This window comes from Salvia hispanica, chromosome 4 (assembly GCF_023119035.1).
Source record: "Salvia hispanica cultivar TCC Black 2014 chromosome 4, UniMelb_Shisp_WGS_1.0, whole genome shotgun sequence".
Taxonomy (NCBI): domain Eukaryota; kingdom Viridiplantae; phylum Streptophyta; class Magnoliopsida; order Lamiales; family Lamiaceae; genus Salvia; species Salvia hispanica.
Window position 1 is genome coordinate 56,345,677 of NC_062968.1, and position 25,110 is coordinate 56,370,786.

At 34.5% G+C, this 25,110-nt stretch overlaps 4 protein-coding genes and 1 non-coding gene across 7 annotated transcripts in view; 4 read left to right on the plus strand and 1 right to left on the minus strand.

The window, feature by feature from the left end:
• The first annotated feature begins 3,925 nt into the window (after positions 1 to 3,925).
• LOC125219862 lies at positions 3,926 to 6,699 on the plus strand. Its single transcript, XM_048121947.1, has 3 exons — positions 3,926 to 4,056; positions 5,504 to 5,671; positions 6,456 to 6,699. The coding sequence occupies exons 1-3, from the start codon at positions 3,961 to 3,963 to the stop codon at positions 6,537 to 6,539; spliced, it is 348 nt and encodes a 115-aa protein (XP_047977904.1). The 5' UTR covers positions 3,926 to 3,960; the 3' UTR covers positions 6,540 to 6,699.
• Positions 6,700 to 7,537: 838 nt separating this feature from the next.
• LOC125223473 (protein RCC2 homolog) lies at positions 7,538 to 12,460 on the plus strand. Of its 2 annotated transcripts, none has more exons than XM_048126637.1 (16): positions 7,538 to 7,948; positions 8,041 to 8,102; positions 8,199 to 8,266; positions 8,465 to 8,586; positions 9,087 to 9,192; positions 9,300 to 9,351; positions 9,567 to 9,684; positions 9,785 to 9,815; positions 9,934 to 9,957; positions 10,047 to 10,171; positions 10,818 to 10,899; positions 11,102 to 11,224; positions 11,403 to 11,456; positions 11,544 to 11,613; positions 11,697 to 11,727; positions 11,914 to 12,460. In XM_048126637.1, exons 1-16 carry the CDS (start codon positions 7,756 to 7,758, stop codon positions 12,231 to 12,233), a joined length of 1,581 nt encoding a protein of 526 aa, XP_047982594.1. In that variant the 5' UTR covers positions 7,538 to 7,755; the 3' UTR covers positions 12,234 to 12,460. The 2 variants fall into 2 exon arrangements, with proteins under 2 accessions (XP_047982594.1, XP_047982595.1); XM_048126638.1 differs by having other exon boundaries at positions 7,807 to 7,948; positions 8,192 to 8,266.
• Positions 12,461 to 14,103: 1,643 nt separating this feature from the next.
• On the minus strand, positions 14,104 to 14,205 carry LOC125185731. The gene has a single exon (XR_007170233.1). It is a non-coding gene; the product is annotated as a U6 spliceosomal RNA (small nuclear RNA).
• A 254-nt stretch (positions 14,206 to 14,459) lies between these two features.
• LOC125221482 (protein IQ-DOMAIN 32-like) lies at positions 14,460 to 19,185 on the plus strand. Its single transcript, XM_048123602.1, is given in 9 exon segments — positions 14,460 to 14,543; positions 14,820 to 14,877; positions 14,982 to 15,010; positions 16,434 to 16,703; positions 16,781 to 16,936; positions 17,250 to 17,330; positions 17,450 to 18,148; positions 18,150 to 18,797; positions 18,799 to 19,185. Coding segments are annotated over 9 exon segments (2,412 nt in total).
• A 2,276-nt stretch (positions 19,186 to 21,461) lies between these two features.
• The window catches only part of LOC125217995 (zinc finger CCCH domain-containing protein 6), a 5,319-nt gene continuing 1,670 nt past the window's right edge, over positions 21,462 to 25,110 (plus strand). Inside the window, exons 1-3 of one of the 2 annotated variants that reach the window (XM_048119582.1) lie at positions 21,462 to 21,794; positions 22,596 to 22,654; positions 24,767 to 24,973. In XM_048119582.1, coding sequence (XP_047975539.1) covers positions 21,788 to 21,794; positions 22,596 to 22,654; positions 24,767 to 24,973 — 273 coding nt within the window. In that variant the 5' untranslated portion in view covers positions 21,462 to 21,787. The remainder of the gene's footprint in view (positions 21,795 to 22,595; positions 22,655 to 24,766; positions 24,974 to 25,110) is intronic. The other variant, XM_048119583.1, reaches the window with a different exon arrangement.

Sequence of the window (25,110 nt, forward strand, 5' to 3'; positions counted from 1 at the left end):
ATTTTAAAACTAATATATACAAGTGGGACCCCTATTCCACTAACTTTTTTCCACCCACTTTTCTTAACATTTCTTAAAACTCGCACCGCCCATGAGTGAGACTCCTAATGGCGGACGGAGGGAGTAATTAAATTATGAAGGAGCCAATGATAGGTTGAGAGTCAACTAGGGCTGACAAAGAGTAGAAACATGTAATCGTCGTTCATTTCATAACATTTAACCATTCAATTTGGCCGTGGGTGTCTCATTTGGATGTCTCGTTTCGTAATTCACGACTTAAAATTAAATTTCAATACATTACATTACAAATATTTCAACGCTGTCTTGTGGTGTGCGGATCGAATTAAATTTCTATACATTACAAATATTTCAACGCGTCTTGTGGTGTGTGGATCAACTAATGAAACGAATGAAGTGTTACATTTTTTTTATTTCCTTTAAAACACCCTCTTTTAACCTAGCTTCAATTGAGGGTCTTCTTCACTTTTTACCCACATTATATTCATAAAGCCGACAACCTAGCTCATCAATCCAAACAGTAGAATTTCACGAGATTAAAAAGGTTTAACTAATATTAGGAAACAATTTTGGAAGATAATGTTGTGTGATCACATGGAGATAGGTTGTTGTTCCAGCAAGAATTCAGATTCTGTTGCTTTAATATTAGCTGATTTTATCGACTGTCGATCCAAATATGTCTTATTATTACTGGGTTTGGGCACAATAGGTCGGAATCATGCAAAGAATATGTGCTAAGCATAGATCTAATGCTCACTATATATATACAAAATTTCCTGCCACATATTTCTTATTTTAGGAGACATAAAGAAATATGTCTTGCTTCTGTGGAAGTTCTTTGTCATCATCTCTTTATGATTACTATAACATGCGATTGTAGATCCTATGCATAAAAGAACAAACTTTATTATATATATACAAAGGGGCATGTTAGGGTGCCACCACCCCTTAAAATAACACCATACCACTATTTCTAGCCAATCATTTGTACACGTGGATCGAATAATAAGCTGCCACGTGGCAAAAAAAAAATCTGGAAAAAGACGGGCAGTAATATGTTGTCTTTGTACAACAATATTTCTTAAACAGCAATATCCGACCACTATACAACAATCTATAGATTGTTGTGTAGTGTTTGTAATATTGCTGTGTAGCGTTTATAATATTGATGTATAAGCATTGTCACGTTGTTATTTTAAGAGGGGTTGTCATTTTAACACAAACCTATAGACAAATATATATTATTTAAAGTGATATATATTATTCAAATGGTTAGATTTTTTTGGATTTTCACATGTATTTCTAAGTTCCACCGTCTGCCTTCCCCAATTATAGAAACTGAGAAGGAAGATTGATTTATAGTCAAATAACGGCTCTGTCGTCAACAGTTTTAATGGGGTCAGATAAGAATGAAGAATTATAAGTTGAAATATTGATGGAGCATTATATTAAATTACCAATCATGTGAGACAATATTGGAGTAAATAGTGTAAATATTGATGGGACATTATTGATTGTGTGATGCAATATTTGACTTAGTGATCCCTTTAATTTTTCTCGCAATATATATTAAAGGAGAAATTATTAATTGGCCGAAATTAGATTAAATATAATAAGCTGTATATTGGAAATTTACAGTCATCTATCAATAGATTATTATTCAAATTTGCAGCCATATTCTTAGTTACGAGTTGCACTAAACCAACCATAATAATTGTGAGCAACATGATGTAACTATTTTGATAACTCTTTCAATATTGTATAGATTTGTATAGCTTTGTAGTAACCTAATGTCTCATGCACAAGAAAAGTATTCCCTGAGATTATTCACCTGAAAAAGAAGTTACACAAGTCATCCCTATTTCCAAAGCTGGTTTAAAATCATGTGATCTAGTTACAGTATACTAGTAATATTTTTTATCAGAATATATTAGAATTTCACCCTAATTTTGCAATAGAAAATGTATTTGTTAAGTATTTTGAGGTGACTTGTCACACAAATCTTGAGGAATGCACCAATCAAACACATTAAAGTTCTCCTCCCATCTGCAAATTAAAGCCCAATGGAGGAGTCTTCCCCAATTTCTCACCAACAAAATTCAAGACTTTATTTTCAATGGAAATAGTACTATACTGAATTACATTTTAATTATATGCTTAGCATACTAACCAACATATCTTAAAACCACATACGATCGACCAAGCATGTCATGTTTTTCGAAACGGTAACGCTTCAATGTCATTAAATCAAACGATTTGTAACTTGAAAAGAAAAGTTTGCTTGCAAAAGCTAGATGGGATTTGAAAGGGAAAGTTGTGAGGATCAATAGACAACATTACTCTCATTGTCAATCACCATAGTTTTGCTTGGTTACAAAAGGTGACCTCTGTATTAACTTGTGCACGTTACAAGTTAATTACTTTTCATAGATCAAGTGTTGGGCTAATTAATAAATAGTAGTATATGATATTTAATTTTGAATCAAAATGAAACAACACCACCTTCATTGTCAATCACCTTTATGTCACAAAATCAACATTTTAGAATAAGCCAAATGAATAAAAGATCATTCACAACGATGCTTCATTCGCTTCACTATTGATAGATTATACTCCTATTCCTATAACAACTTTTACCCCATATATTAACACCAACACACAACCAATCATTCATTTCCTTAAATTTTCATAAATCTTGTATATTTTGTTATCATTTTATCATTTTTTCCATTTTATATTACATGGAATAATTTTTTTTTATCAAAATTTAATTGAAATTTGAAATTCATTAAAATCCTATTACATATTGTTATCATTTTGTTGGAAGACAGAAAGATACCCACTCGAAATTCTATAATTTATTTTATTGGAAGTGATGATCGAAATTGTGATCATTCGTTGTTGTGACCAAAGTTTTCCCAAATGTGTTCCACTATATACTTTTGGAGTATCTTGTGGGTGGTAGTACACGAGAAAAATAGGTATAAATCCACTTAGTAACATAAATATGATGGTTATATTGTATAGTAGGTTAGATATTTCTAAATTCGAAAATAAAATTTTCAAATTCTTTGTAACAAATTAAATTTTTGACTGAACACGTCCACCCACACGGCAATACGCACGAATCTCATTGGCCGGGGAAGGCAGAGTGGCATAACAACCCCACTCGCTTCCCCGTTATCCTGTCATGCCGTTGTGGATGCTCTAACAATGTAAATATTTGAAGAAATAAATTTATGAATTATCCCAGTCTTTCAATATTTGAATAACACATCACGAAATTAAAAAATTTGCAAGTGTTCCAGCTAGCCGAGAGGAAAATAAAGCTAAGTTGTCATACGGAAACACCTATATATGGCAATGAGGATCAACTATGACATTTCCTACGCCATCTCATCACTAATCATGTTGTGATGATAAACAAGTAAGTATAGAGAAAGGAGAGACAAAATCATTTTTTTTATGCTTAGAACGATATCATTTATATGTCTACGTCAATATATTACTCTCACTGTCCCGCTTTAGCAGTCCCATTAACTTTTCTGCCATTTTTTTGTAAAAATGATATAAAATAGTTAAAAAGGAGAAATGGTAAATTAAGAGAGAGAATAATATAGAGAAAAGTCTTATCTACATTATTGTCTTTCTTATTTTATCATTTCTCTACTTAAACTATTTTTTATCATTTTTACAAAAAGAGGACAGAAAAGTCAATGGGACTGCTAAAGCGAGACGAAGGGAGTAATACACATTTATACCACTATAAACTTTTATAACCAAAATTTTACATTGTACCAACTCAACAAAAATAGGCCCAAAAATTTAAATCTTCACAATACTATGGTTTTTCAAATTTTATTAAAGTGAATAGAGTTTTATAAAAATACTTTATTATACTGGAAAAATGATTAGCCTGTGTATCTCCCAACAGCATCAGAGATGCAAAGCGAGAGGAAGAAAGGGTATGCGTGGGCGATTTCAGCCGGTTTCAACGCTGCTCTTGCCGCCATTTCTGCCAAATTCTTCTCATCCCAGGTAAATTCACCCATCTTATGATCTTAACATCCATTAAATAATTCATCCATGCCGGATTGAGCTTCGATAGAATAAGCTGCGGATTCCGCGATTTAGATATCCGATTGCAATTCGTGTTCTCGAATAGCATAATTGATCTGTTTTGATTGAACACCCTTCGCAAGTGTAGCATAATTTTATTATGTAGTGTTGCAATTGCCAATTGGTCTGTAGTCGAAAGGGATTTTTTTTTTCAGAGGAAGAGAAGGGTTGCAAGCTACAAATTTTACTCTGTTGAAGGCAAGCTCAAAGGCTCTGTTAGAAAGAGTGTTAGGTGGCTCAAAAATTGATACACTCAAGTAGTTTATGTTTAGTGGTGATATTTTTAATTTTTTTTTTTGCAATTATAATGCTATGGGGATACGATGCTTCTCTTTCGACAAATAGATGAATAGTCGAGTATGGCTTGTGTGAGTGTTTTGTTGTTTAATTTGGTAATGATAATTTTTTGAAAGAGCTTTGTTTATGGGGTGAAGAAGTGCGGCATGTTGGATGTTGGTAAGATATTTCCCTTCCAACTAATGGATTGGAAGTTCGAATCGGTTGGTTGATAAGTGCGTGAGTGTGTTCTTTATCCATTTTTATAAAGTAGAACGTTTTAGCTTGGGGAAATTTATGGTGGTTGTGTTTGAATTGTGATGGTTTTATTATGATATCAATGTGATGTTTCTTCAAATCTTTGATAAGTTTGGTACTTAGGAGTATATTGGTAGGGACCATAAGTTAAAATGAATGGTTTTGGATCAAGCAATTTTATTTAGTGTGGGTGTTTATATTATAGGAAGTGTATGAATTTTCAGTTGTCATTATACATTGACATTCTTTACAGGAGAATCTTGGTGAAGATTCTTCGTAAAAAAATATACTTTATTGTTATATCCATGGATGATATTGAATTTTATGATGCTTTACTTTTGATGATATTGGAATTATAAGAAAAAGATGTGAAATGCATACTAATACACGATTGTTAATGTGATTTGAAGTTAGTGAAAATGCACCACTAACTTCTTGTCTTTGTAGATTCATAGTATTAATTTTGGTGGTAAACTTTGCTTCCATAATTATCTATACTTGTCACTTGCTTCGATAGATATGATAGGTATGCAATACGGATAGATTTCCAGTTAGTTGGATTATGCTTCCCATTATATTGCTTAGGAGTTAGGACAGTGATGTGTGGTATGATTGCATTGATAAAACAAAGTATTCTTCACATGGCTTCTTATCTCATCAGATCCTAAAAGGTCATTAAGTCATTGGTTTGATGATCTTATGTTAATTGAACACTATTGAACTGCAGTTTGGTTCATCCATCGGCTGGTTGTTCGTCTTCAGTTTATTGATCATATGTTTTGTCTATAGTTATCTCTACTCTCTCTAATTGATATGTAGTAAAATATTGTAGTTGAAATATGCGCTGGTCGTGCTTTTCAATGTCATAATGTGGGGATGCTATGTTAATAGCATGAAGTCTCTGTCGGCTTTACAAGCTACGGTGACAAACTTTGCAACAAACTTTCTGACTTCTGGGATGTCTGGATATATTCTCTTTGACGAGGCACTACCTCCTAAGGTAATGTTTTTCACTCAGTTACAAGCTTTCACTAAGCTGTTTCTTACCAATTGCAAATTGACAAATGTGCCTGGTCTTGCGAGTGCAGTCTGATGATTTAAACTTTATAGAGTTACATTAGCAATATATGTTGAAAAGCTGTTAAATTAATTCCTTACTAACTGGAGCTTTACAATCCTCCACAGCCAAGTAAGAACAGTGTCACAAGGCTAACTTCACTAAAATTCATGTAAAACTCATGGATAAAATCTTGATGATTGAAAACAACATTTGAGCACATGCTGCTATTATGGTTTTCGCATATCTCTTGTTATCAAGTTTTCTGGATTATCTAATTAATTTTTCCTTTATATTTTACCAATTTTTTCTCCCTATAAAGTTCTTTCAGTAATTGAATTATATGTTTAGGAAAACAGTGGCTTAGTTAGTGAACTGGCTGTCGAAGGCTTGTATGCTATCTACCAAGTTTTACCTAGATGTTTTCATTTCTCAAATACGGAAACGGACTAAACACAGCATAATTTGGTCCTATTTTAGTTCAAATGAAGAAAATAGAGTCAAGAACTATCTTTCCGGGATACATAATGTTACCCCCCACGTTCTGTCTTTCAATTTGCACACGAATATGACTCGGGGAAAACATAGATATACTTGTGCATCTGTTAATTCGTCATAAATTAGCATTAAGATTTGTGGCACAAGTATTTCCTTTAAACTAGCTGAAATGTTTTTAGCTCAAATTTTCTACTCTAGCCTCTTCCATAACGCTAGCAAATTACTACAGTGGTTTGCAGGTGCTGCGCTAATCGTAATCGGTGTTGTTGTTCTAAGCAAGTCAAGCATTGAGAAGAAGGCACACACAAGTTAGGTGAATTTATTGTAGGTAGGTTAGCATCTCCCTATGAGACTGAATACTGATCCATGTTCTTAATGTGATGGAGTAGTAATTTTTGGCAATTCCATTTTGTTGTATTGTACTTGTTGAACAATACCTTTTTATGATAAGTATATTTTTTCATTTTGCTAAATTTCTTTGTTTATACATCATATGGTTTGTGATGGGCTTCACTTTGATGCTCTACATTGAGGAATCAGCTGTCTTACTGCAAAATCGTTAGTGTAAGACCATCTCCAACCGTACTCCATAAATGAGTTTTGGTGTAGATATCTTCTCCAACTATACACCAAAGTCAAACTCATTTTTTATGTTTTTTGTGAAATAGCACCAAATATGGTGCTACTTCAAAAATTTTGAGTCAAAAAACCAAAAATGGTGTAAATTTTGAATTTGGTGTAAATGGTTGGAGTAAACTACTTTTTGGTGTGACGTATACTTAAAAAATGAGTTTGAGTTTGGTGTAAATGGTTGTAGATGGTCTAAGACGACTTTTTGTAAGTACGGATTTAAAGATTTGCTAACGCGATTATGTTAAAGATTTAAATGTAGTCTCAATTATTGATGAATTTATGTATTAAAGTTTTGCACTTAATTATTGTTCAACCTACTACCCAACTACCAAAGTATAGTGATAACTGCTCTATTTAGTTTATATATAAGTGTCGTATTTTAAATTGGAGAATATAATTATGACATTTTTCTTAATTAGATTTCATTATAAAATACATTTGTTGTAACAATTAAAAGGTTATAAAAGTAAATTTAACATTTTCCCAATTTACGTAATTTAACGGCCAACAAAATAGAAAAGGAAATGAGCAATGAAATTTTATAACGCGGGAACCAACATATAACCACCGGACAAATACAGCCAAAAACAGAAATCTAAATAAAATAAAAAAACGAAATCGAAAATACGAAATCTTTACCAATAAAGTAAGTTCATCAATCTCGGAAACCGCAAACCACAACAGTAAAACCCCCATTTCCATTCTCTCTCCTAATTAAAATTACTACTAGTGGGAGTCGTGGTAGGGTTTTCAAATTTCAAATCTTTACTCTTCTTCTCCCTTTTTGCAGCCCCTTCCTGCAACCCTATCTCCCGATTTAATCAATTTCAGTTCGTATTTGCTGGATCTCTGTTTTTTGAATTTCAATTTGGGCGGTTGAGTGGGATTGGCGGGAAATGGCGGCAGCGGAGGGGGAGAATAAGGTGGCGGTGGAGGAGGAGGTGAAGGGAGGGGAGCTGCTCTTCTGCGGGACCACGTCGTGGGAGGCAATGGGCCGCCGCAGGACCACGGCGGAGGAGAATTTGGCCTCCCCGACGAGGCTGCGCCCGCTTATGGGGGTGGATATTCGATTTGTTGCCTCTGGCTGCGGTAAATGGATATCTGTTTAGTGGTTTGGTTGGTTCAGTTTCTGAAATTTCTAAGAATTTTGTTATTGATTCATGTTTTTTTGTGTAATGTAGTGTCTTGCCACTGTGTGGCGTTGGATGTGAATGGGCGTTGCTACACTTGGGGTCGCAATGAGGCATGTTTGTTGTGTTATCTCGAGTTTTAGTTTTTTTGATGATTTTTTTTATGTTTTCTCATTGTGCTTCTCTGTTATGTTTTGCTAAGTGTGCAGAAAGGGCAGCTTGGTCATGGTGATTACATTCAGCGAGATAGGCCGACGATTGTTTCGCAATTGTCCAAGTCTGTTACTTTCTTTTACCTCGTGGTCGATTGATTTTTTATAGCTTTAGAATTGTCTACTTATGTTCAAAATGTACCATTAAAAGAAAACAGATCGCGTTCATGTTTAGTTCAATCCGGTTTTTTCCGGATGTAACATAGTGACTTGTTCATCGCAAGCCAGGCTATAACTGTTTAACATATGTTCACAATTTTCAGGCATAACATTGTTAGAGCAGGGGCTGGTAGGAGTCATTCCGTGGTAGTGACTGAAGATGGTCTCTCATTTGCATTTGGTTGGAATAAGCATGGACAACTCGGTTCAGGTTCCACTAAAAATGGTGAGCATCAAGGAGCTCATGGATGAAAAGCATCCTAAATTTACTATCCTATCCCTCCTATATAATTGTTAGTCAATTTTGTTATTTTAATATGCTGTTTACAGTCTCTGGTGCATGTTTTTATCCATTGATTGTCACAGTACAGTTCCCAAGTTAAAGCAGTTCAAATATGTTAGAAACTTAAATTAGAATGTATTCGCATATTTAGCTTGCAGATCTATGTTTATTATTTTTGTTCTTATTGGTGTTAACTGTGATCATGCACTACATAATTGCAAAAGAACTGTATACTACTGTGGGAAAATTTTTAACTTTTGATATGACTTCCATTACCACTTGCTTTAGTTGTTAGTCAATACCCTGACCATTAACATCCTTGCCGTTTGACCTCCCTTTTGAATTATACAGGCAAAATTGCTTTCCGCATTTATTTGATAAAACTAAGAGAGTTTTGTTTGATTGGATTTACTGCATTTTGCTAATACATTCTTTCTTTGCAGAGTCTGAGTTACTTCCAGTTCGTTGTCAAGTAACTGAAGTCAAAAGTGCTGTTTGTGGGGGTGAATTTACAGTGTGGCTCACTGCTGTTGAAGGATCTTCTATTATGTATGGTTTATGCACCTTATTTTTTTTTTGCATATCTAGAGTTGCTGACTTGCTGTTGTATTTCTGCCTGTTCAACTGCTGATTTTTTATTGTTTTTGATCTACAAGGACTGCTGGTCTTCCACAATATGGACAGCTAGGGCATGGTTCAAACAATGAGGTAAACCCAGTAAAAGAGTTGTAACGTGTTATTTATTTCAGTAATCTATTTATCTTTTAAGATTTATCTCTCCCATCAAATGGTTTTGATCTGTTTTTACCTTATAATTGAAAACTCTATGAATATTTGTAGCTCTTGTCTTTCAATTCTTTGTACTCATGTCAATTGATGTTCCATTTATCCAAGTACTAACAAGACAAGCTTTTCATTGATAGTATAATACCAAGGACAGCTCTGTGAGGCTTGCTTATGAAGCTCAACCCAGGCCTAGAGCTATAGCCTCTCTTTCTGGAGAGACTATTGTTAAAGCTGCTTGTGGAACTAATCATACAGGTATTCAAACCATTAACTGCCTAACGTATGTATTGTTCTAGTCCACTATATTTCTTACAATGTTCTGGTATTCAAGTCCTGTTTGTTTATTTTATCCCAGTGGCTGTTACTAAGGATGGTCATGTTTACACGTAAGTTAGCATTATTGCATGGTAAAGATTATTCTAAAAGCTTTAACTGATCATCATTTAATCGAAAACACTTGATTTACTTTTTGTTTCTTTGATTTTCCTATTGTGGCAATGATAGGTGGGGCTTTGGTGGTTATGGAAGGTAATGCAATTGTTTTGGCTCATTGGTTATGTTCTCTGCTGTTACCTTCTTCATCATTATGGGCTGAGTTTTATTCCTGCCAATGACAGACTTGGGCATAGAGAGCAGAAGGATGAATGGGCTCCACGTATTGTTGATGTTTTCACAAGGCATAATGTGTTACCTCCAAATGCGATTGTTTCAGCAGGTGCTGCCAACTCTGCATGTACAGCCGGTAGGACTTACCACCTTCTAGCTGCAGTTTTCTCCATTGTTTTCTGGGTTTGCTGCTTCATCTTTATTTGCATTCTTTTAAGTATGTTTCTGATTGATATGAATTGGGACATAATATTGTTAGTAGAGTTGGAAGGTCATTGTCTTTTTGGGGTACAGATGTAAGCTTTACTTGGCTATTGGATCTTCACTTCATTAATTGGTATTGCTAATAATATCAACAATTGTTATCAAACTTTTATGCTGCTTCCTTCAGTCAGTTTTGATGAGTATGTTGTGATGCTGTTAAAGTAAGAAGGGGCTAGACACTAGAGTAGCTTAGCACTAGGATAAACTGTCTGGCTGCTGGTGATGTTGAACATGACTTGAACCTTGTACAAAGAAAACCTTTTAGCCTTAGTCTCAACTCTCAAGTGTCTTGGTTGTTAAAATATTAACCCTAAGTGCCAGATGTGAGGGTCCAAATTCATGCTGGACTGTGGTATGAATATGCCAGAGTTCTCTCAAGTTTGTCTGCTGTGGGTTTGTTGTCTCGTACCCGAATTAGAATATACTTTATTGATTTATAGCCTGTGTAAGTTGATCTTCTGAGATGTAAACTTATTTTGACCGAAGAAAGCAATTTGAGAAAAATACTATTTTTGCAGGAGGTGGGCAGCTTTACATGTGGGGCAAGATAAAGAACAGTGGGGATGACTGGATGTACCCAAAGCCTCTCATGGATTTGAGGTCTATATATGATCTCTTTTCTGACTATTGAAGTAAAAAACAAGAAAATAGTTAACTAATCTCCCAAACCAAGCAAGGGACCTTGCTCACTCATTACTGATGTTCTTGTAACTGATGCAAACACAAGTCCTGCTCTAGAGAGATTATATTCTTACTCTATTTGCCAATCGATTGAGTATTGACCAGCTAGTTTCTTTCTCAGTGGCTGGAACCTGCGCTGCATGGATTCAGGCAATATGCACCACTTTGTGGGGGCTGATTCTTCATGTATTAGTTGGGGTCATGCGCAATCTGGAGAACTGGGATATGGACCTAATGGCCAAAAGTACTTGGTTTTTTAAAGTTTAAAGTTTGCATGCCACATTTGCACATGCACATTGATTTCAATAACTTCATAGTTCATACATATTCTTTTGAGAAACCCATAACTTCATACCTGGGTCTATGATTATGTAGACACATATAAAAATATTGAGGATATGTCTTGCTTTTGCTCTTTGCAGATCATCAGCGATTCCAAAGAAAGTGGACATCCTAGAGGGAATGCATGTTATTAGGTTAGTAGTACCAATATAATGAATTCAGACTTGGTATCTCTCTCTGTATAGACATTAGACACTGATTTTGTGCATAATTCTCTGTAGTGTTGCCTGTGGATTTGCCCTTTCCCTGGTGGTGGTTGATAGAACCAAAGATGCTGCAAGAATTGAAGAGGTATTAATTTTTGAGACACTTACCTGTTAAAGTTATCTGAACTGTTGAAGGTTATCTGATTTTTCTTTCATGTTTCTTGATAGCTTGAAGTGCATGATGGTAAAGCTGCAGAAGGTATAGTTCAATGCACTTAATGAAAAATTAATTCAAAACCTATGAACCATTTTCAGAATTTCCATGAGCACCGATTCAAATATGAGATGCGCAGTGCTCTAGCTTATGTTTTCAGTATGTTCTTTTGCCCAGCGAAAACTGTTATGGCTTGCTTTGATGATGCAAAACTTTCTTCATGCTCTGCAGTGATTGAACCAACTGATAACGGAGCCGACATGGCTGACAAAGCTCCAAAGAAGAGTAATGCAAAAAAGCCTCAAAACTCGAAAAAGAGGAAGAATGAAAGTTCTTCTGAGGATGAGGACAACAGTGAGTACGAGAGCGATGACAGTGATTCACTCAACGGTGAAGCAGAACATGGACGTGGGAAGAGCTCAGCCAGAGGGAGGGGCAGAGCTGCTTCGGCTAAAAGAGGCAGGGGTCGCGGGAGGGGCCGTGCTGCATCTGAGACTGCAAGTGCTGGAGGAAGAGGTTCGGGTAGGAGAGGAAGACCTAAGAAGTCATGAGCATGTCTTGAGCTGATACATCTTTATTTTTATTTTTTTCTTAGATTTATCAAGTGTGCCTTTCTCTTACAATTATCTGGGATGCATTCAATTTTGAACATGTTCCAAGTAGAATGTCATCCTAGAACAGGTTTCCAACCTCTTTGTATTTGGTAGAAAGGAAGACATTCGTGGACTATGTATCATCTGACTATTTTTTCTGACCAGAGAAAAAGGAAATTATGTAACCATCTTCTTACTTTGTAGTATCAAGTAGAACATTGTCATATAGTGGCGAAGCCAGACATTTTACGGCTTAGTGACAACTGAGACATTCTCTATGTTTTTACAATAGTAGGGAAAAGTGTCACTGTCCAAGAAATGGACTCACCACTTAACATATAATGTTTCACAATTCACTCTGTGTTTTACAATAATGGGAAATCTTTTTTTCCATGTGAAGAAAGGCTCCCACCATTCATCCTTTTCTCTTTAGAAAAAGGCTTCATTCCGATTGGACAAACGACTCGTGCCTAATTTATACGTCACGGTCCAAATGATTGCTACGCAAAATCTATCGGGTTCTGCTCTCGGGAAGCAACGGCGACCAGAGTCCGTTAGCCCATTACAGTCCAACAAGTGAGATATGAGATCTAAATTGTGTGTTCTTATTTTTTACTTCCTTTTTCTTGTATTATTGCAAGTTCTTTTTATCACTTTTAATTGGCATGGCAAAGTACCATAGACCTTTATGAGTAAAAAGATAAAGAGGTAGTTAAAGGTAGGTTTATACCATGATGATTCATTAAGCAAAAGGAGACAAGAGTCATACAACTATAATTGATAGAATCACACTTCACCATTATATTATCTATAAGTTGTACAACCGTTATCATAATTTGGTTACCTAATACTGTTTGATGAAATGAAACTATCAACCACATGATGAACTCATTTTATCAACTATGATAAAATATTATGTAAAATATGCAAATAATAGCTGTATTTACCATGATACCAACTGTTCCAAATCGTGCAACGATTTGATTAGAGTAGGGTGGATGGCGCGAGAAGCAAATATAAAGAAAATATGACATCTTTCTATTTTACCCTTTGATGCAAAATCATCGTGATTATGATGATAAATATGCTTGAAAAATTGTATAATCGAGATTTTAAGAATAAAAGACCTATCTATGTTATGAAGAGTTATTAATTGTAATGATAAATCATCTTTATGATCGAGCATGTGCTGACTATGATAAAGAGAAAAGTATTCATACATATTATTGGGTTTGATATAAATGTAGTATATTATAACCTTTATGCATTAAATTTAATTATTAAATATTATCACATGTCTAATTTAAATCCTTAAATATTCTTCAATAAAAGTTGATTATTTTTTAATACATTTATATGATGCTCACAACAACTTCAAATACGCTCAAATTTAGAAATCAAATCACTATAAGATATATATAAAATTCAATATAGCCAGGTGGGGATACACTAAATTATCCAATACTAGTATGTCATGTAGCGGATCATACCTGTACATTATATATTAGAAAAAGTTTAATTAATTATTGCTAGTACTTATTTAATCCCCAATCATTAAAAGAAGATTACCTGTCTTCCTATGCACCCGCATATGGCATTATTGGCATATGCTAATACAAAATTCCAACCAATACCGTGTCGCGTTCCGATAGACAATCGTGTCATGACAGTCTCGCTGAATATCGAACGATTAAGTCATAACGATATCATTCGAATACTAGATGGTCTCAACGGAAAATTGAATCACAGTAAATAAAAATGTATGTATAGTCTAGTCGCGCCAACTACGGTAACTCAGTCGGAACAACTGTTTTTTTTTTTTTTTTTTTTAAATTTGTACCATTTCTCGATTTATCCGTGTCTTCCTTGCGCATGGGTCATGCTAATCTTCTCTGTATCGCTCCAATTTTATCGGATGTCCCGTCGGAACAGCAGTTCCGACGGAAGATAACCTAATTAATTTTGAAAGACACAAAACGGAATCCAAAAGCAAAGTTAATTAGATCTGAGGGAGATGTTGACGTCCGAGTTCCCCAAAATAAACATAGTAATTTCCAACAAAATACATTTCGAAATTTAATAAAAAAATTAGTTGCTAAAGTTAGCATCTTTCTATGTTGCTCTAGTCTATAGACTGGTTCAAGTAGAGCACACCATTTCTAGAGAGAGAGAGGAATCCGCGCTATGGGAAAATCAAAGCCGGCATGTTTCAGGATCATCGGCTGCGGGGGTGATTCTGTCGAGCATGACGATCTCCAAACTCCCGAAGTATATGCAATTTTTTAATTTTTTTGAATTGTAGCTGCTTCAATTTCAGTTTCTGTTATGTTGGTTTATGAATTTGATTTGGAGTTTGAAGAATTTGCGGTTCTGTAGAGAAGCTCTGTTTGCGGTTGTGTCTGAATCTGAAACATTTCCCTTTTTGTTTTGAAATTGTGTTTTTTTTTTGGATTGTATGTGGTTTAGTGGCTCACATTTTGAATTCATTGGATTCACATGAAAAATGCTTTCTTTTATGTGATCTTTTGCTGATTTGCTGCTCAGTGTGTTACAGAGGCCAATGTGGATTTGGTTTTCCTTGTTGCTGTAGTTGCTTTTTTGGGTGTTAAATTATGAAAAATGTGATCTTGAAGTAGATCTCTTTGTGATTAGGGAGTAGTTGTTTTGAGTGAACTCAGCTATATTCGTTTATGCATTACTGATCAGGTTCATTTACTGGTGCATCCTTTGAAATGGTATTTTCTATGGGTGTTTTACTTGTCTCCCTGTCCACTCTTGCCCCAATTGTGTAACATTATGCATGTGGCATGACTATCAATGGCTGTGATTTATTGCGCTGCGGTTGTTATTGTCCGTTTGATGATGCTTATTGGTTCACTTGTTTCAAGTCATGCAAATTCAATTGTGGTGTCTTAGCCATTTGTCACTTTTTTCGACGTCTGACATTATGCTTCTGACATTTGTTAATATTCACTATTAAGATAGACAAGGATGTTTTGGTATGCAGGGTTTAAGCTCGTGTCACGTGTCCGTAATGCTCAAGTTAGTTTTTTGTACTTTCTATCATTCAGATAGTTGCATAGGAATTTTCAATGAATATCTTTAAGCTCTTGTTTTTTCTTGGCCTACATTCTGCTGATTTTCTTAGTCCAATCCCTGGCATTTAATGGTGAAATTCTTACTGGAAATGTTATCTTTCCATATAAATCTGAACCCTTAGGCATTTGGCATGCAACTTCTGCGTAACGGGAGCAGAAAATTAATATAAATTCTAATAGGAACCATCTCAAAATTTTGATTTTATAATTGACAAAGATGCTTGAAGAAAATGTTTAAAAACTGCAGTGCATGCGTCTTTAAGATTTTTGATGCAGAAGCCTAAGAATAAACTAAGTTAAAGAACTATAGGGTTACCTAATAGATGATCCCAAAATGACTGCTGTCTTCTCCAGTCAATCATCAAACTGAATATAACCTAATAGTGGATGTGCTTTTTTTGTTTATTTAGAAACGCTTCTTCGTTCTACTCTGACTTTGTCAAGACTTGTTATGTTCTGTGATATTTGTTGAAAACTTGAAATCTATCTACCCCTTAGAGCTAGATGTAAGCTCAAGAAATCTACTCTGCCTTATTTTTTTCGTACTTACAATGTGTAATGCCGTATTGTGAAATGACGTGCAAACCTGCAACTCAACTTTAATTTTGGTTGTCGTAGGATTTTATATTTGTTGCTTCATTAAAAACGCAGATGCAAATTATAACAGACACGCCAACATTTATTTGTTAGAAATGGAAACTATGAACTTATTAAATATGGAGAGTAAAGTAGTTACAATGGGGATACTCTACTTCATAATGCACTCATTAATCTATTAATTTATCTATTACTTCAAACTCTTCTGACGATTCCTAATATCATGAAATTTTTCATTTTGTTCACATACACCAATCACCGAGATTAAATATGTTAGAAGCATGTTTACGGTTACTACACGCTACATCCATTAAAACTACGTAAGAGGGACTTATTTCCTAAGATGCATAACCTTAACAGGATGTACAATGATATGCTTTACTTAGTTGATGCTTATCTTGGCGACAGTGTGTTGCTTTGTGCACCATGCTGAATGCATAAGCTTGCTTTGCTATTTAAATAGTCTAGTAGGCTTATAATTGAGCAGAAAGAAGAGAAGACCATAGAAATTCTGCAGAAAGAAGAGACGGCCACAGAAATTCTGCAGAAAGAAGAGAAGACCACAGAAATTCCGCAGAAAGAAGAGAAGACCACTGAAATTCTGCAGAAAGAAGAGAGGATTGAGTTGCCTTGCCTTGTCAGTCAAGCATCCAGAGAGAATGACTTGGGAGCAGATGCACCTCCTGATGAGCACTGTATTATTTTAATCCAGACTGCTGTTAGGGGGCTGCTGGTATGCCAACGTGTTCTTGTATTACATTCTAAGTTAATGAGTCATATTTATGCATCATTTTTGTTTTGTCTTACCAGGCTCGACGATATCTGTTGAAGCAAAAAAGTGCAACCAAATTGCAAGCTGTTGTCAGAGGACACATAGTTCGCAGCCATGCAGTGGGAACTCTTCGGTGTGTACAAGCCATCATTAAAATGCAAGCTCTTGTTAGAGCACACCATCCCCGTTTACAGGTTAATAATGATCAGACTCATTGGTAACAATTTAATTAGCTTTCCATATTCCACTGCCCCTTGTTTCCACTGTTATTAGGCTGCTCATCCCGGAAAACCTAACAACCCTAAACGGTTTCAATTTCAACCGATCTGTAGTTGGAATAGAGGCCGTGTACTGACTGCAAGTGTGGAGTCGGAACAAATCTTCCTCTTAACTATAAGCAGCCTTATGATCTATCTATATATAGAACATGGACTAAATAGTTTGATCTTCATCCCTATTTTTCCTACGATGTTTTATTTTAACTTCTGATCATTCCTTCATTTTCAGAATAAGAAAGAAGCCAAAGCAAGTCAGCCACACACTTATGTATCCATTGAGAAGCTTCTTAGTAATGCCTTTGCTCGTCAGGTGAATGACTGTTTCTGATATACTGCTTGTTGTAATTGATGTTTTTATTTTAGCTTTTATTCCATAGAACAGGGGTAGTTTATTTAGACCTTGACTTGCTTACTGAATTTTGATTCAAGCTCATGGAAGCTTCACCAAGGACCAAACCTACGAACATCAAGTGTGACCCCTCAAAACCTGACTCAGCTTGGACATGGCTGGAGAGATGGATGTCTGTTTCATCAGTGAGCAATGAAGAGCCACATGAGACTGAAGCAGTGGTGGAGAAACAAAAGGATAATCTTGGACATCCTGGTCGCAACGAAGAGTACCCTTCAGTTCAAATAATTCCTTTGTCAACAGATTCTGAATCTTGTTTGAATGCATCAGATGATGTTTCCAATGATAACAAGATGACAAAATATGATGCAAGCATCTTAGACGTCCATCTGCAGAATAGTGATCAATCAGATCCAAAATGTGAGATGCAAGAATCTTCTCCCGCTGAGATAAAAAAGACAGATTTGGTTGATGTTATGGAAGAGTCACAAAATGAGGAAGTACAAAATGAGGTGATGGAGGTGGATTATTTTCTCAAAAAAGAGGAAACAGGAATTGTTCAGGAAGCACCTGATTGCGAAAAGTTTTCCAGCATGCAACCTGAAACAGAGGTGAAACTTATTTCAAGAAAGGCAAGTAATCCTGCTTTCATTGCTGCACAGTCAAAATTTGAAGAACTGAGCTTGGCTGCCCCATCTGCAAAACTAGACACTTCCTCAGGTCAGGATCCTGGAATTGAATCTAGTTTGGACAAGGTTTCTTCTGCAAATCAAGATCAATCTATTCAGGTCTGGGGACAAAGACAGTGGAGTAGTTGGCCACCCCACTTCCAATGCTTCCGCAGTTCAACTAGGTAGCTCTGAGTATGGGACTGAACTTTCCACGTATTCAACTCTAGATTCACCAGATAGGTCAGAAGAGGCTAGAGTCAGGGACAGTGAAACGAAAAGAAACGTTTCAGATGAGACTGATGCCCCAAGAAATGGAGAGAATTTAAAACTTGAGGCTAAATCTGTTGTTCTGGAAACTGATCCTTCATCCAATAACACTACCAAGTTGGAGAGAAATGGAAGTGTTGACTCAGTTTCTGAAGAATCTCTTAATTCTTGCGTACCAGCAGATACACCACAGCTGGAAAAGCCAGAAGATCTGAAACAATCTGAAACAAGCCACCGGGGAAACAAATCATCACCTGAAGCTTCTCCCAGAAAAAATGGAGCTACCCCTGAACTTCTAGCAACCCCTTCCAGCCAAGGGTCTGTTAAACGGAAGAAAAGTAAAGGTGAAAAAAGTCAGTCCAATCGCAAGAGTAAGCCTTTATCAGATGATAAAAATCCCTCAAATCATACTCCAGGCTCTGCTTCTAGAAGTAGCTTGGATCAGTTACAGGAGCATAAATCAGGAAATAGGCGAAACTCCATCTGGTTCAGCAAAACCGGATCATAAGGAACAGGATCCAAGAGATAGTAGTAGCAGGAATTCTCTACCAAGCTACATGCAAGCTACTGAATCTGCAAGAGCCAAGACTACAGCAAATGGTTCTCCAAGATCAAGTCCTGATGTCCATGACAAGGAGATCTACATAAAGAAGAGACACTCACTACCTGGTACTGATGAAAGGCAAGGATCTCCTCGTATTCATCGTTCACTGTCACAAACACAACAGAACACAAAGGGAAATGCAAGCCATTCTCCTCAAGGTATTGTTAATATTCATGCCAGTTGCGATATTACTAGTTTTCCTCAGGCTGGAAAGCATTCTCAGGTCTCATTAGATTGCTCATATTTTAAGTTTCTAGTTATGCCAACAACCTAGAGCCAGATCTTAATTTGCCTTTTCTTGATACGATCCATACACAAGTTTGGTACAATCTAATATTCCTCTTATAGATTAAAATAACTGGTTTCTCTATTCCTTGGCAGGAAAGAACACACATTATTATGATAAGATTCTTTAAACATTAAACATTAAATATCGGCAACGTTTCCCACATGCAATTTAGTGATAACTTTCATTCGTGGATGCTCATCCCTAGTTGATTATAACTGAAATGATATTAGTTTCTTGGGCAGTCATACACCATAGACTAGTTTCTCGCTTCCGAGTCACATTTTGTTACATTCTTAGCATATTTTGTGCGATATAAGATCACTCTTAGAACTTGTTTACATCACATCTAACCAATTTTAGAATTCCATGTGCTTGTTAGTTGGGAAAAAAGCATTTATAACCTATAGATTAGTATTAAAATAAAGGGTAGTGATTTAGAGACATAATGTCTCTATGCCATAATACCCCTATGTCACTTTGCCATAAGTGTAATTTATATTTTGACTTATATACCCTAATGTTATTTTAGAAAGATAGCTTAGATTATGAAAATTAAATTAGCTACTTTATTGATCTATAGTTTTAATTAGAGTATTTTAATCTTAATTATAATTTTATGGAATGGTGCGACAATTTGATTTTGTTTTCTTTGCATACTTACTTTAACGGTATAAACTTTATCAATTAAATAATAATTTTTAAAACATACATATTTTTTACGAGAAAGAGCTCATATGATTTTTAAAATATAAAACTAAAAATTATTGCTCTTAAAAATATAATTTACGGAGTACTATTTTATTTATAAAAGTTACTCTATTACTTTAATATTATAAATATATTATATAGGACTAAAATTATAATTCTTCTAAGTAAAAGTTAATGTTTTTAACTAATAAAAGTTATTCTTCTTACTAATAAAAATTATTATTGTAATACTATAAAATATCATTATTTTGAATAAAAATTACTCTATACTAGTATTATTTTTGTGAATAAAAATTATTGTTATGATCAATGAAAGGTATTGCTTTTAAAAGATCAATAGTCATTTTGCATTTATCATGTGATGACTCAAACACTTAATTCGATCAATTGGAAGGAAGCATGTTATCAATTAAGTTGCACTTCATCATCGTATAAAAATTACTCCAAAATTTAATATTTTTGTTCTTTGATTAATAGATACATTCATTTGCAATGTTATACTAAAAAATAAGAATTAAATGAAATTAGAAATTAAAAAAGTAAATAGTTAAATAAAAATTATGAAATGTTTGAAAAATAATACATATACATAGTCAGTATTAATATATCATTTATCAAATTTTTGTTTCATATTATTAAAAAATGACTTAAAAACTATAATATTTTAATAGCATGAAAGACAAAATACTAACTATATGGCTTAAAATATTAAATAAATAAGTTAAAAATATGTGATTATTTTTTTTTTATCAAAGTTCGACTGTAACGTTCTAAAAAGACTTTACAGAAATTAAACTTTTAAAAAGTAAAGAATTCGAATTAGAATTGTAAACTCAATTAATATAACTAAGTCCTTAATCAAATTTTAATTTATTTCATAGTAATTGAGCTTAAAACTTTAATACTCCTCTATAGAGAAAAGGAGAAAATAAACTACTTATAAAATTTAATTATGATAGAGTTAGTTTGAAAGATATATCCTGGACTAAATAATACAATAATTTTGATTTTAAAAAATCCGTATATGAATTTATTAATTTATTATATTTTGCATGGTATATCTTCAATTAACTTATTATTAAATGTTTGTTATTTATTTTGTATTTATATTTTTTAATATTAGTATTGGTTTTATTAATTATACTAAACCAAAATTAATCATTTTAACTTATCAACATTTTCGAATTTTAAATGAATCACAATCAACTTTTAACCAATAAAATTATTAAATAGAGATTTGTTGTAACTAATTAGTTAATTTAGAAAGTATTAGAAGAATTTCATAATTATAGGAATAGCAAATCTCATTCATCTTAATTAGAAGAGATATAACGGTTATAGACTTATAGGGACAAGAATGTATATGTACAAAATATTAATTTAATAAGAAATGAAATCCTATTTAAAATAACTATTTTAACCTCTTTATGGCATTATTATGGTTTGGAGATTATGTCTCTAAAACATTTTTCTAAAATAAAATGAGATAGAGATAAATTAAAGTGAAAATTGGGGTGTATTTAGTAGGCCTAAAACTAAAAATGAAAAAGCAGAGGATCTAGGGTTCCAATCTTGAATTCTCTCGGACTTATCCTCACTGTCACTCCCTACCTTCTGCTTTCCTTTTCCATTTTTCTCCCTCTTAACAGTCAAGCTCAACGAAGGGACAATCGACTAAAACTTAATCGTCAATTAGGGTTTTTATATGCGGCAAAGCAAATTGGGCGATTGGATTGCTAAAACGCGATTGGAGTTATAAGATACATCAATCTATTTATTTGGGAATAGAAACGAATCGAATCGAATCGAACTTTTGATTTGTTAATATGAGAAGATTGCAGAAATCAAAAAGGGTTTCATGGGCTACTGAAGTTAATCTATGTCAGGTAATCTTCTATGAAAAAATCAGTTCTTGTTGTTGACTCATATTGTTTGCATTTAGAGAGATCGAATTTTTTGCTGCGACTGATTGATTGGGAGTTTTGAATGTGAATAATACAATCTGGAGAATTTGAATTCAAATGACGGCAGAAAGTAACCGGAAATGATAAACCAACCGGAAAACGAGCAATGATTTTTCAGTGGGTGAACTGAAAAAAAAAATTGATTATTGCATAAAAATTATACAACCAATAACATTTGAAAAGTTACTACTTTGGGAAGATAGGTTGTTGAATCAATTAAGTGAGACAACTTTGGAATTTCAGAGCACTTCACAATAATGAATTTTAGTTTAAGAGGATCAGAAGCAAGTAGAATTCGTTGTTACAACCTTATTTATGTGCACCAGTAGATGAAGTTTGAGTTGTATGCACATTTTGGTTTCTGCGCGGACTGAATCATGTGGTCTGGTAATGGTTGTACTCAACTATCATTGTTTTGATTTTGAGTAGTGAAAGCAGTACTCAGTCAATGACATTTCCATCTTCCAATTCTTCGCTGCTTCTGACTCCAGGATTGATTTTTTGTTCATTCACTTAATACAATCAAGCCATGCCACCTCCCAATACCTTGCGATGAACCAGGCCATACGTCTGTAGTTTGCTTGCCGTGCATGTTTCATTTTGTCAATATGTTATGTTTTTGAAGTATTAGATTCTGGTAAATACTGTATGCACTGTTGGCCTTGCTTTTGCAGTGGCGGTTTGGATAAACTAACTTCACACTGAATGAAGTGTGTGATTCAGGTGATTCCAGTCTCGTAATTTGTGCTCAACTGAGTTGGGAAACGGAGGATGGGGCATTGGTATTGCTACCTATTAGTTCCTCACTGATAGCATGAGTTTGCACACTCCGTGAAGTGATAAACTAATTTAGCTTCCCTATTGGAGTGTTTGTTTTTGGTGATGATGTCCTCTTTGTAATAGTTGTTGGTTCACCACTTATTTTGTGAAGTGAGGAAGTGAGTCACTCCAAATGCTACCTTTGTTTTGTTACCGAGTGACTATAGATCATGTCTTCTTTCATTTAGCATTATGTATTGCCGTGTTTTCGTTATGACAGTGATATAGAGAATATGAATGTGAGTAAAGACTTTCTTTTTGGGTATTCTCTTTCCCTAACTAATTGAATTTGATGTGTAAAAAAATAGAGAAATATTTTCCTTCCTCAGAGTTATTCAAATTGGAATATAAGATAAACTGGGAGACCAAATTGTGAAGGGCCTCTTAATTTACTATAAGCTCGCACTCCTTTTCCCAGCCATTGTAATTTTGGTACTCCTTTGGTCAATCACACCTAAGCCTAGTTCCTCTAAGTAGAATGTGTCCTTATTCTCAGCACAGGAGAATTAAAAATCTAAGATTTGCTCTTTTCAAGTTTTTGAGGTCCATATGGCTGCCATTATATATTGATAAATTCCTAAGTATTGATTATTGAAAATTCTTTACTGAAATATAAAGTATGTTAATCTTAAATTAGGTTGTGTTTTGTGCATGTGAATGCTTTTGGTAGTAGTTGAGCATGCTGTGTGCAGTGGTATATTGGATGACTCTTCCGTGGTGCGCTGGGGGTGCTGTTGCTGTTAAAAAACTTAAGATGGAAACAACAGAGAATAGAACAGTAGAAAGGGCAAAAAGTAAGGGGAAAAAGAGTAGAAATGGTGACTATGGATAATGTGGACCTATACCTTCCATAAAGTCGAATTTATCCTTAAACTAGATTGAATGAAAAAATTATTGTGTTTTGATTGTTCAATGCTCTTTAAAAAAATATGTATTGCACTTTAAGTTAGTGAATGTTTAGTGTTAACTTAATCACTCAATTCAATAGCATTTGTCATCCCATCCTGAAGTATGTAAACATGCTATGATTTTGTTGGCCCTAACAAAACCGTGTATAGCTTGGTCATTTTTTAATGATACTGTTTAAGTTTGTTAAGGATAAATTGGCTAAACTTGGTCGATGCAACTACTGTATAACTTCCCTGACAATCAGAGTACTCTGAGAGTAGATGTTAAAAGTACCAGATAATATTACCATAGCTGTACCTTTAATATATTATCTTTTTTTTTTTTTTTTTTTTTTTGGGTTTGAGGGGTTGGTACTTTTCAAATTTTAAGCATGGGATCCCTCACGCCTTCATTGTTTATGTTAATGACTTTAAGCTTCTGTTTCTACACATCATCCTGCTCCTGCAGTTCTGCTTTCAATTTGTTTAATTTTAAAAAGAGTGATGAGTCATAGGTCTTACATTTGTTAATGTGTTATTTTCTGGAGAAGCATATCTTAGCCCTGGATGAAGGAGATTGATATACAATACAATCTCCATATTTGATGGTCTTTTGAATTTAAGCCATGCTGATATGCGGGACTGTAATAAATTTATGGATCCTTAGAGATGTTTTCTTTTCCCTCTTCGATTATTTTGGCATTTCAGTAGATTAGTAGTGAATCAAGTGATGGGTTGTATGTTTGTTAATGCCACATTTTGTTTTCCTTTATTTTGGTATTTCAGAAAGTAGTTGACTTGTTGAATCATTGTCCAAAGTGGACCGGGTGTCACTGGAGTAATAATGGTTATTTGATGCTCTGGTCTTAATTGCATATTTTAATCTTTCCATGTCATTGTGGGCATTTAACTGCGCTTTGTGAATGTAGTCACGAGTATTATCCTGTTTGTGAACGTTAGCTGTTTCGTTGCTTGTGCTTATCAGAAACCATGATTCGGTTACTTTGGTGAATATATGATTGATTTATTCTCGTAGCACTGATTTCATATGGAATGTATCTCTGATCATGATTTATATGAATCAACTATTGATTAACATTTTCCATGTTTAAATCTCTAGATTAAGTCTTGATTATGAATGACTCAACTTGAATTGCTTTCTTTGTACTAATATATTTGTTTCATCAGGTAAGGATGTTTTTGTCGGAAGACGCTCCTTCACAGGTTGGAATGGGAGCCCAAGAACATCTCCAGGCAAAGGCATGGCCGTTACATGCAGGTGGCATGGGGTCCGAAAACAACTTGCCCCCAGGCTTTGAGTTAAGCCAACCTGCAAATCATTGGGCAGTGAAGCTATCTCATATATCTCTAGTGAAATGGAAGTGTCCTCCAAGGGTATGTCTGATTAAATCTTATGTGTCTTTTTAAAAGTTGTCGAAGTTATGAAATAGAGTTTCACCTCGGGTTGCAAAAGGCTGGGAATCTCTTACCTGCAAATCATGGAGATCTTGTTTTTATTTTATCTATGGTCT